Source organism: Mauremys mutica, chromosome 1, assembly GCF_020497125.1.
Source record: "Mauremys mutica isolate MM-2020 ecotype Southern chromosome 1, ASM2049712v1, whole genome shotgun sequence".
Lineage (NCBI taxonomy): Eukaryota > Metazoa > Chordata > Testudines > Geoemydidae > Mauremys > Mauremys mutica.
The window spans coordinates 27952845-27965620 of record NC_059072.1 but is presented as its reverse complement, the minus strand read 5'-3'; the positions used below and the strand labels follow the sequence as shown (position 1 = coordinate 27965620).

At 40.3% G+C, this 12776-nt stretch overlaps 1 protein-coding gene across 4 annotated transcripts in view; it reads left to right on the top strand.

Moving 5' to 3' along the window:
* The window catches only part of ATXN7L1 (ataxin 7 like 1), a 162006-nt gene that overhangs the window by 123414 nt on the left and 25816 nt on the right, over positions 1-12776 (top strand). For all 4 annotated transcript variants that reach the window (XM_044984633.1, XM_044984651.1, XM_044984642.1 and 1 more), the window contains 3 exons: positions 5411-5493; positions 6348-6604; positions 10604-10796. In XM_044984633.1, the coding sequence (XP_044840568.1) occupies positions 5411-5493; positions 6348-6604; positions 10604-10796 (533 nt within the window). The remainder of the gene's footprint in view (positions 1-5410; positions 5494-6347; positions 6605-10603; positions 10797-12776) is intronic.

The following is a 12776-nucleotide window of genomic DNA, read 5'->3' as shown; positions in this document are numbered from 1 at the left end:
AAGCTCCGGTGCTGCTGATGCTCAAACAAGTAATGCAGTGGGGATGCAGCAGCTCACAACTCATCTGCTAATCTGATCACTCTGTGTTGCTTGAGTGTTGTTTTGCAGTGTGGTTGCTCTCCACACTCACTTAACCTAGGCTAGCTCCAGTGGAGTAACTCAAGTGCGCTAATTCAAGCTAACTCTTGCAGTGAAGACAAGCACTAGCTGATGAGCTCAGTCTTCAAGCTACCAGCCTTGCTCCACAGATTACTGTAGGTGTTGTATACACTGATGTTGTATTTATAAATATTTTCTGTATATGCAACAGTCATTAGAGTGAATAATTATTCTGAAGAGGTCATCACAGTATGGGGTCTTCTTTCATATTGCTTAATTAGGGCTATAGTAGTGCTAAGGCAGGTCCACACTGGCACTGACTCAGCAAATGTTGCCAGTTCACCATATCTGCCAATATATGAACATTTGCTTGGGGGAAGTCTCCAAATAGGCTAGGACTCTGTCGTAGTACCATGTGGTCATTCTGGTGGATGTTAAGCTATTTTTTCACATGAATATCTTGATTGCCAGGGCCACAAAACTGATAGTTTTCAGGTTGTTCTTTAAAGATCTGTTCTGTTACCAGACCTAGAATCCACTAAATCCTGCCTTCTCTGCCCCACTTATTGATGCAGCACCATGATACAGTTTGTGATTGTTCATCACAATGATGCCAATAAAGTAAGTTGTGAGAACGTGTAAATGTTTTATACAGGTTGTCCATCAACACGGTTGGTTTCTGACCATTATTATACACAATTTGGCACAGGCTGAGCTCAAGATCTGAGGGTTAGTAAATGATACTTTGGACTATACCTAGGACTTAATATACTTGTTTTACACACTAAGTGGGCAAGGGAAAATTTAGGTTCATCTCAGTCTCTTGCTGCAGAAGTGGAGCCAACTGCTTGTGGTTTTCAGTCCTGGCAATGGGCTTAAACTGCTTTACCTCAGTTTTACTTCCTTCTCAGAGCCTTGCCCTCTCTCTTTACCCTACATCCTTGAGTGAAGCTGAAGCTCTTTCTGTGGTTGAAGGCTGGTTCTTGTTGGGAGTGATCAGGGATGCTGCCCTCCTCCCTGTGGCAAAGTTTGAGCAGGGAGAGAGGTAGCCAGCCTGGAGAGCTGCGAGAGGCTGTCTCGGGGATCCATGTCCCCTAGTGGCAAACTGGAAGAACTGAATCTGGAAAAAAGCCTTTTTCAGTTCCAAATCTCATTTATGGACAAAGCTAAAGAACTGGAAGCCCCATCTAAATAGGACTGTCTGCTAATTTGCAAGCTGTGGTTGTAGAGTTTACTTCCTCCTCTTCATTCTGCCGAGACTATAATGTTGCTCTAAGCCACCCACTGCAGCTGCTCCACATAAATGCTTGCACTCTCCCATTTTGGAGGATCAGTGTGTCAACCCTACAGCATGCCCAGGCTATGCCAGTGCAGATCTGTGACAATCCAAGGTAACATTTACAACTGGCACTCTGACCTGACATAATGGATACTGTTACTCCCTGGGAATCCAAGAGATCTGTTTTTATCATTGCTTAGCAAGAAGGTGGTGATCTTTCCTCTTCACCGTGGAGCAAGTACATGGCTACTCTTGGAAAGATTGCTCAACTAGAAGAAAATGTGGTTTACCTGCTTACTTAGCAGTGTTCCTTGCACAGAGTATATTATGTCATTGCTCTGTAGGTCATACAGGCTTCCAGTTTTTCTGGCTGCAAATCAGGATGTTGGCTTACATCTCTAAAGCCCTGCATAGTTTTGGACCTGGCTGTCTTAGGAACTGTCTTTTTCTGCATACTCAAGCCTAGTAGTTTTTGACCAGTCAGGATTTTTTGACAGTTCCCAGTTTTGTGTGTTCCTGGGGCTGGAGGACTAATGTTTTTAGTGGAGCACTCTTGGTTGTTGAATTTGCTTCCATGTAGGTCCTACGGTTTGAGCTTATCGGTCTTCAGGGCATATAGCAAGGCTTGTCCATTCACTCCAGCTTTCTCTTGTGGTTCTTTTTGTTACAATCTTGTCAGTATAGTTTGTTTTAATTTTGGGGGGCAAAGGAGATTATGTAAATGAGCCTAGAACAACACATTATATACATTTAACAGCATAACTTAAATAATTGACTCATATACAATTGGCCTGTGAACATACATTTTGATGTATTAAGTATTTCTGTAGTTTCGTCTTATTTACTGTACAAGCCCTTTAGTGTCGGCTATGCTTCAAGAGCAACAGCAGCGTCTACTATTCAGGACAGATTTCATTGCTATTGTAGTTTTCCAATAGTCATGGTGCTGACCACCATTTCAGGGGTATGCACCTGCTCTGGAATGCCTTGTTATCCCCTCTTTCTGCCATGTCTCTTTATCCAGGGGTCAACAACACAAATACTTACTTAACATTTTGTTTACTATTACGTTTTAAAAAATATGTATAACTCAGTACTGAGATCTGTCAGTCACTAGTACATCTAGGAAGCAAGTGTTGTCTACCTATTGCAAGTAGTGGGAGTCAGAAATCAGATTCTACTCCCAGATCTGCCACTGACATGCTGTATGACCTCAAGCAAGTCCCCTAAAGTCATTGTGTGCCCCGGTTTACCCATCTATAAAATGGGGGTAATAATTCATACCCTATTTCAGCAGGGATGTTGAGATTTACTGTGTGTAAAGCATTTTTGGATCTTAAATTAAAGGTTCTATATAGATTGAAAGTATTTACTAGTGGCATTCAGAAAACTGCACAATTGTACAACATAGAGTTGAGGGAATTGTTAAATGACAGAGCTATTTTTTCCATTATTTATGTGACAGTGGAATTGTGATAAATGAAAGGGAGGTAGTAGCTTCCTTTTATGGACCCAGCCAGCCAGTTAGCTATAGAAATACCTCTGAGTAGCTGTTCTCTACTTGCTTTACCTGTAAAGGGTTAAAAAGTCTCCCTGCATAGGTAAAAGGAAGGAAGTAGGCACCTGACCAAAAGAGCCAATGGGAAGGCTAGAACTTCTTAAAGTTGGGAAAAAACTCCCCCTTTGTCTGTCTGTCTTTGTTGTTCTCTGGAGAGAGGGGGACAGAGCAGCAATGCTGTAAAAAGCTTTGGGCCAGGTATGAAAAAAATGAGTAGAAACTTCTCATTTGAAACCCCAGATATGTAAGTAGGTCAGGAAATGTCTAGGAAGACACGATTAGGTTTATCTCTTTTATTTCTTTATGAGTTTTGGAATCCTCTGTGCTAGTCCCAGGTGCTTTTGTTTTGCTTGTAACCTTTAAGCTGGACCTCAAGAAGCTATCTTGATGCTTAATCCTTGTAATTTTTTTCTAGAAACCTAGCAAAAAGCCTAAGTTCAGATGTATTTTCTTTCTTTTAGTTTTTAATAAAATTTACCTTTTTTAAGGACAGGATTGGATTTTTGTGTCCCTAAGAGGTTTGTGCATGTTGTTTAATTAGCTGGTGGCAACAGCTGATTTCCTTTGTTTTCTTTCTCAGCTCTTCCCCAGAAATGGGGGTGAAAGGGCTTGAGGGTACTCCACAGGAAGGAATTCCCAAGTGCACCTTCCTGGGTTCTCAAAGGGGTTTTTGCACTTGGGTGGTGGAAGCATCTACCCATCCAAGGTTAGAGAAAAGCTGTAACCTTGGGAGTTTAATACAAGCCTGGAGTGGCCAGTATTAATTTTTAGAATCCTTGCAGGCCCCCACCTTCTGCACTCGAAGTGCCAGAGTGGGGAATCAGCCTTGACAGGAATACAAATAGCTATGCTTATATCTTTCAAAACAGTGGGGAGGGAGGTATAAACTAAGTATGTGTTCAAGTTTCTGCTACAATGCTGTAGCATAAAACTAAAACCTATGTTATACATAAATTGTGGGTGAGACATACAAAATAAAAAATGGTAGTTAAAATATGTAAAGCAGGTACAGTTAGCATTAAATATACTAAAACGAATCTCTCAATGGATGTTTACTATTGCTAATAATATTTAGAACTCAGGTAAGTTCTTTCTCTTTTCAAAATGCATTACAAACTTTAAGTAAGCTTCTCAATGCTCCTGTGAAATAGGAAAATAAGAATTATTAAACCCATTTTTACAACTGGTGAAGAGGGGACAGATTTAGGCCAAAACTTTCAAATGTAGCTGGTAATTTTGACTGATTCAAATTTTTAGTGTAAAGTTTGAGATATCTGTGGCCTGATTCTTCAGAGGTTCCGCTCACCTGCTACTCCCAGTTGAAGTAACTGGGACTGTGGCGAACAGTCAGTAGGTTTCTTAAGCTGAGCACCCAGAGACTTGAGACACTCAAAATCAATGGCCATATATGGAAAATTTTGGCCTTACTGGCCACAGTGGTAGTTATACAGTAGAACCTAAGAGTTACGAACTGACCAGTCAACCACACACGTCATTTGGAACTGGAAATACACAATCAGGCAGCAGCAGAGATGGAAAAAAAAAAAGGCATACATAGTACAATACTGCGTTAAATGTAAAATACTACAAAAATAAAGGGAAAGCAGCATTTTTCTTCTGCATAGTAAAGTTTCAGAGCTGTATTAAGTCAACGTTCAGTTGTAAACTATGAAAGAATAACCATAACATTTTGTTCAGCATTACAAACATTTCAGAGTTATGAACAACATCTATTCCCGAGGTGTTCATAACTCTGAGGTTCTACTGTAGTTGAAATTTAACTCAAATACTTGGCTTAGTCTGGTGCTTGGACCCTTCTGTCAAGCCCCATTCTTTAGCCTATATCTCTGAATGCAATAATGACACAGGCCTGATCTACACTGGGTGGGGGAGGGGATCGACCTAAGATACGCAACTTCAGCTACGAGAATAGTGTAGCTGAAGTTGATGTATCTTAGGTCGACTTACCTCGCGTCCTCACGGCGTGGGGTCGACTGCTACCGCTCCCCTGTCGACTCCGCTTCCCCCTCTCGCCGCGGTGGAGTACAGGAGTCAACGGGAGAGCGATCGGGGATCAATTTATCACGTCTAGTGTAGACACGATAAATCGATCCCCGATAGATACCACAACCTCCTTAACTACTACTCCCAAAAGACCTTTTGTCAAGTGAAGCGTTCCCTAGTGTAATAGCAAGTTCTCTGAATTCTGTAAGTGAAATCCTGCTTTTACTGACGGATGCCATGTGCAGGGAAAGGAGAGAACAGAATTGTCTCAGCCATGCATGTGGTACGAGATATGCTTTGCTGGTATAGGTCAGGATGGTTCAAATTGGGCTTGTGTGAATAACCAGGGACAGCTTACTGCAGCCCCTTAAAAAATATGTATTTTCTAGGAAGTAGTCTTAATTGACACATCCATTTAAAAACATGTGTTTTTGAGACAATCTTTTCTTTTCTTTTTTTTCCCCAAACAGAAAGAGAATTTGACCCAAATAAACACTGTGGAGTACTGGATCCTGAAACAAAGAAACCTTGCACAAGATCACTCACCTGCAAGGTACTTTTCTCAGAGGATAAAATATCAGATGCTTTGTTGTAGTTTAAAATCCCACCACGGTAATTTGAGAGGTCATACCTGCTCCTGTCTTACAGACAATGGGTATGGTATTCAGACACTATCCACAGGTAATTCTTGCTAAAGTAATTCTATTCTGTTTCTTTGATGAATCAGAGCATCTACATCATTCCACTGATATTTTTGACAAAGAAGGTTTTCCTTATCATTTGTGATGCAAAGGGCATTACAATTTATTTACATGCACTCAATAGCATTGCTTTAAACACTGATTTTTGGTTAATATATGCAACCGCACTGTTACACAGTCTCCTTGTAGTAAAGGTGAAATTCATTTTCTTATAAATAATTTGAGATCTTCTTATATGGCTGAAACACGCACATTAGTGAAACAACAGTGTAAGACACACATATATCTATGCTGTTGGTCTGTAGAGGGGAACAGGGCAATGTGCTTGAATATCTACCCGTATTTATATTTATACATTTGCCAGTCCAAGCAGATCTAATTATTTATTGTAGATTAAGGCCTGCAATTACAATGCTCTAGATAGATTATTAGTAATACTGTTGGGATACTGTTTGTCTTGGAAATGGTAAATGGATAGTTTCCATTATGAAAATTGTCCCTAAAGATAATTTTAAGATAAATTGGACACTTCCTGAGAATAATTTTTTGAATTTATCCAGGGCAATGTGGAATAGCAACTTTTTATTGCCATGACTATATCTAAAGTTGTTTGAAGTGGAGTTTTTTTCTTAGAATTGTGTTTCAGAAATTTAGAGCATTCACAAACATTTTATACACAAATTCTTTTTAACCACCCTATTTTTAGACTCATTCACTTAACCATCGACGAGCAGTTCCAGGTCGCAAAAAACAGTTTGACATCCTTCTAGCTGAACACAAAGCTCGATCCAGGGAAAAAGAAGTTGCAAAAGACAAGGAGCATCCACAGTCTATAAGGGAAACCCATCAGAGCCATCCCACACCAGCACAGGATTCTTTGCCAGGATCTTCACTGAACTCTGGGCAAGAACCTAAAGTAACATTTCCTGCAAAATCTAGACCACCCAATTCTGTACTTCCTAGGTGAGCAGCCTTCTCAAATGTATGAATGCAATATTCTGAAACTTCAAATGTCCCTCTATGTCTTGTGTACAGATAATGCTATATTTGTGTCATATTTATATGGGTTATTCCATAATAAACTATTAATATAGGGTTCTTCTCAGGAGCTGGAAATAGAGAACACTAATAGCAGTACTTAAATCACTGTATAATAGTCAGGGCTCTGATTGGGGTGGGGGAGAATGGTTTTTCCATAAGCTCTGCTGTCAGTCGCAAAGTAGCTGAATGTTTCAGCTAAAATAGTCAGTAGAAGTTAGCAAAGTTAATATTCAAAATATCGTGAATAGGTTTTAGAGTCATTTCATTTAAATGAATCAGGGCAATTCATGCCTCTCGGTTAAGTTTGTGAAGGAAGGTGCCACTTAATAATTCCTGTTCACTTTAATGAGACTACTTGTGCAGGAAGGTGCACCTCGGTGTGAACAGAGTGATCAGCAGCTGGCCCTTAGCACTGTTCTTTCAGGGTGTCTGTCTGTAGCTCATCATTTCTTATTCAGGTTTCCTTTGCAACCACCAGGCTAACAACCCTTCTTAGAACGGAAGCCTAACTTCTAAAGAAATTGATGAACCCCCTCCACAGAAGTTCTGGCATAGTATACTGGGTCAGCTGAAGCCCAGTAATGCTCTGGTAAACACCCCATGTGGTATAGTTTCTATCATATAGCTCAGCAGGCCAAGTGACAGTCACTTGTATATCTTTTGAACTGGAGCACCAATTTTGTATAGGGTTGATGGGGTCAGTCAAGTCAGATTGATCCATGCTTCTTTTATTATTTCATATTTCACTTCTTCTGAGAGGTCCCAGTTGGGATTGGGCCCCTAGTGTACTTGGTATTGTACAAACCCATACAAAGATACTGTCCGTGCCTCAAAGAGCATATCATCTAAAATAACCAAGTGACATACAAAGGGTGCAGGAAGAGAGGCACAGACAAGGATATGCAGTTTTTATATGCATATCTGCACTTGCCACTTCAGAAATTATTCTGAATGAAGTAATTGCCAGGTGCTCCTGTCAGCTCCTCAAGCCATCGATAATTGGCTAATTCAGTTCAGGGCAAGGAGCATGGAAGAATGTGTGTAGATGTTTGGGTGAGACTGACAAACTGGCAGATGAGGCTGGCATCACTGGTGGAGAGGGGAGACTATACAAAGAGATTGGCAAAGAGGCAGGGAAGTTGTGAAGAGACTTAAAGGCTTGTACTTACTGTGGTGAAAGCCCGTGGAGGGTTTCAGAGAGAAGGGTGAAGCGATCAGAACAACAGGCAAGGAAGATGAGCTTGCCAGTTACGCTTTGTAGTTCTACCCATTAAGTACTTGTTTCTGCTGCAGTGCCTGCGTTTACCATCATAGTGACTATTAGCCTCCCTAGGTCTCGTTACAGTAACGTGTGTAACTGGTTTGAGATTTTTTTTAGAGTAGCAGCCGTGTTAGTCTGTATCCGCAAAAAGAACAGGAGTACTTGTGGCACCTTAGAGACTAACAAATTTATTTCAGCATGAGCTTTCGTGGGCTACAACCCACTTCATCGGATGTGTAGAATGGAACATATAGTGAGGAGATATATATACACATACAGAGAGCATGAAAAGGTGGGAGTTGTCTTACCAACTCTGAGAGGCCAATTAAGTAAGAGAAGAAACTTTTGAAGCGATAATCAAGATAGCCCAGTGCAGACAGTTTGATAAGAAGTGTGAGAATACTTACATGGGGAGATAGATTCAATGTTTGTAATGGCTCAGCCATTCCCAGTCTCTATTCAAGCCTAAGCTGTTTGTATCTAATTTGCATATTAATTCAAGTTCAGCAGTTTCTCTTTGGAGACTGTTTTTGAAGCTTTTCTGTGGCAAAATTGCCACCCTCAGGTCTATTATTGAGTGACCGGACAGGTTAAAGTGTTCTCCTACTGGTTTTTGAATGTTATGATTCCTGATGTCAGATTTGTGTCAGTTTATTCTTTTGCGTAGAGACTGTCCGGTTTGGCCAATGTACATGGCAGAGAGGCATTGCTGGCACATGATGGCATATATCACATTGGTAGATGTGCAGGTGAATGAGCCCCTGATGGCGTGGCTGATGTGATTAGGTCCTATGATGATATAACTTGAATAGATATGTGGACAGAGTTGGCATCGGGCTTTGTTGCAAGGATAGGTTCCTGGGTCAGTGTTTTTGTTCAGTGGTGTGTGGTTGCTGGTGAGTATTTGCTTCAGGTTGTGGGGTTGTCTGTAAGTGAGGACAGGTCTGTCTCCCAAGATCTGTGAGAGTGAGGGATCATCTTTCAGGATAGGTTGTAGATCTTTGATGATGCGCTGGAGAGGTTTTAGTTGAGGGCTGATGGTGACAGCTAGTGGTGGTCTGTTATTTTCTTTGTTGGGCCTGTCTTGTAGGAGGTGACTTCTGGGTATTCGTCTGGCTCTGTCAATCTGTTTTTTCACTTCAGCGGGTGAGTATTTTAGTTTTAAGAATGCTTGATAGAGATCTTGCAGGTGCTTGCCTCTGTCTGAGGGATTGGAGCAAATGCGGTTGTATCTTAGCACTTGGCTGTAGACAATGGATCGTGTGGTGTGTCCTGGATGGAAGCTGGAGGCATGTAGGTAAGTATAGTGGTCAGTAGGTTTCTAGTATAGGGTGGTATTTATGTGACCATCACTTATTAGCACAGTAGTGTCCAGGAAATGGACCGCTTGTATGGATTGATCTAGGCTGAGGTTGATGGTGGGATGGAAATTATTGAAATCATGGTGGAATTCCTCAAGGGCTTCTTTTCCATGGGTACAGATGATGAAGATGAGATTGTAAACCTCAGTGCAGTTAGAGGTATAAACCACTCTGCAATTTCCACGAAACTGAGGCAGATTGGCTACAACAAGTGACATTTTAGGGGGGCTGCTTCTTATTATGTTAAGATTCTCATCAACTCCAATGTAATTTTAGAGAAAAATCTGTTAGGCACTGAAAACATGCCTATATTAGCAGCAGCATGTTTTTATTGTAAGCACTCAACAAATGTGCTAGAATGGTTGTTTCTCTAAATCTGCATTTGGACTCTGGATTGTTGCACGTGTGACTTCTCAGAATCAGAGAGTACAAAACTGAGGGAGAAACAATTTAGCAGTAAATTCACTTGACTAGAGAAGTGACAAAATCAGGCTACCAGTTACAGACCATTTGTTTCCCTCTACCTTCAGACTAGCACACTTGGCCACATAGGGTGCCAAGTCTTCACTGACTATAACTGAATTCCCCCAATAATTGTTTCTAGGCTGCTTTTGAAGCATATACATTTGTTGCTAAAGAAGGCACTATCGTGCACTGGAGGCGGGGATTGTTTTGGGGGGTGGGCGGGGAGTGGCTAGCACAAAGCCTGCACTATTCTGGATGGTCCCGCCTTGATTTTTTTTTATAGGGTTTTAGAGAAAGGCCAGATAAAGTTGTCTACTGGGAAAATCCTACAATATAGAGCTATCTGGGTTTACTTAGCTAGCTGGAAATAAACTAACCCAGGCATTTTATTACGTTTACTAAACTAGTTGATCTTCTTCTGGTAGGAATTTCATAGCAAATAAAATTGCAGAACTGGATACCTAGTTTTTTGGCAAGTAACAAAGTAATGGTTTCATGTGTCAGCCTTTCAGTTTCTTTCCCATTTATTTTTTGTTTTTATTCAAATATACTTTCTTTGCCTTTCATACCACTTAAACTGACCCTCCTTGTGAGCCCCAAATGTAACTTCATCCAACATAAATTTAATTGTGAAAGGCTGAACTGTGAAAGTGATGTAATTTTAAAAAAATCTTCTTAATTACCCCACATCATTTTTATGCTGCTTACACTGTCATTTCTTGTGCCATTTACTTTGGAGCTTGAACAGATGTTGTGCCGTACAACGCGGTTTTAGCAAGCTGGTTATGGAGCTTCTTCAAACACTGAGACTGTAAATCTTTTTTCTCTTCTTAGACCATCATCTGCAAATAGTGTAAACAGCAACAGTTCTTCAAACCACAGTGGCTATGTACCGGAACTGCCACTACCTTCCATGGGAGGAGATTTAGCTAGTAGACTGTCCAGTGATGAAGGAGAAGTGGATGGAGCTGAAGAATCCGAGAAATTAGACTGTCATTTTTCTGGACACCACCCGAGGCCTCTTGGGGTATGTCTGTCTTTTTACAGCATTGCTGCTGCTGTAGTTTATACTGTGCCATTGGTGTGTATGGCATTCTACAGATATGTAAGAAATAAGGACCCTGCATTCTAAAGCTTTCAATCTAAATAAGACAAATACATCTGATTCTGATAGAAGACAATGATGGGTAGGGGAGGAGGGGAGAAACAGGTTAGTGCACGTGACATATTAATAGTACAAGGTTATGGGCACAATAAAAGATCAGCTGTAGAAAAAAAAAGTTTTAGGGCTAGATTTCCCTCTCACTGATATCAGTATAAACCAAAAGTAATTCTGATGTAATGAATAGTTACACTTGTGTAAAACTGGCACGAGAGACAATTAGCCTTTATATCTTGGGAAGAGCTAATGTCTTAGGTTAAATGACAACATCTAAATGTCCTTGAAAATCTTATAGCAACAAAAAATCTACCAAGTGATTAAACTGCTTTATATTCTTGAGTATGTGTAGTCCACCTTGGAGCAATAACACTTCAGGAGTGTTTTTTTCATATGAATGCACTTGTGCATTGATCTCATTGCCTTGTTCATCTAAAAATTGAGTGTCCTCTCCTGAGTGAGGCTTAATCCATCTGCTATGGAAACACTCTGCCTCAAGTGTGTGCCAGTCTGGCTGCTCCTGTTGTCTTTCTCCTCTGCTGGTTTTCAGTTTTATTGTTATTCATAAGTGCAGCCATATGGCACCAGAACTGAAGAGTGTATTTATTTATCTAGTACAATGAAAGCAGTAATCAGGTAATTCTTGAACTCCTGAGCAGACAGCTCTCATAACAATCAAGCTATCACGCTAAGAAAATTAATGACAACTAGGAGTTTTCATCAATTTATTTTCTATACAATTTGCGCAATTAAGAGAATGTGCTTATATATCACACCACAGTAATACACTGAAACAGCATGACGACTGCAACATAGTCTAATCCTCAGATTTAAATGTGCATAATTCCCATTGAAGAAATGGGGAATTTTACCTGTGTTGTTTCTCCTGGACAAGGCACATAGATGCCCCAAAAATTAACATATGTTTACACCGATTTTCTAATTAAATTTAAATATCGCTCCATCTTCTTTTCCCCGTGTTTTAAAGGATAGCCAGCATTAGAATTTATCCTACTGTAATTATCATGTCCAGAAACTACAACGGCTTGTTGGTGCATCCTACTATGTGTCTGTCAATTATCCAAAGTTGCAGGTGGCACTTTCTCAGATCTCATAGAAGTGATTTCAGAGTCACTGAACAGTAAAGAAAAGCTAATATTCTTTTAAATTAAAAAAAAAACCTACAGAATTAGTTGTCCTATAAACAAGCTATGTAATGTAGCATAAACTCTCCAAAATGTGTATTAATTTTGGATGGTCTCCTAACCCGAGAGGCAGAGTGAAGTGGAGCTACTCATAAGTGAAGATGGTATCCCTAACTTGTAAAAAAAAAAGTTCTCCTATCTCCATCCAGCATGTGCCTCCCTTCCTCACAATCATTGTATTTGAACTTATGCTAAGGAATTCATAATGTTAAACTATACCCATTGTCTGGGTACTGGCACTTGAATACTGCAGTTGATGGGTGTTTATATAGGAGCTCAGATGGGGTAGATAGCATGTCTCATTTAATTAAGTACTATCCTTTTCATGTTGCACGAAGCAACACATAAGACAACTATAGGAAAGCTCTTGTCACCAGTAAAATTGTACAATAAAGAAATCTCCATAAAACATTGGGTATCTGTCTAGTATTCTCTGCAGTGTCACCAGCAGACCCACGTTGGATTGTTTTCTCAGCCTTTTTGTAGAGGATTGGTGTGGGCTTGGATGCGGTGAAAGAAGTATAAAAGAACCACTGGATATAGAATGCATTGTTACCAAATAGCCGCCTCACTGAGTGTTATCATGAGTGTGAAGAGACAGTGACTCTGTAATAATGAATGTTGGCCTGGTTAATTGGATGCA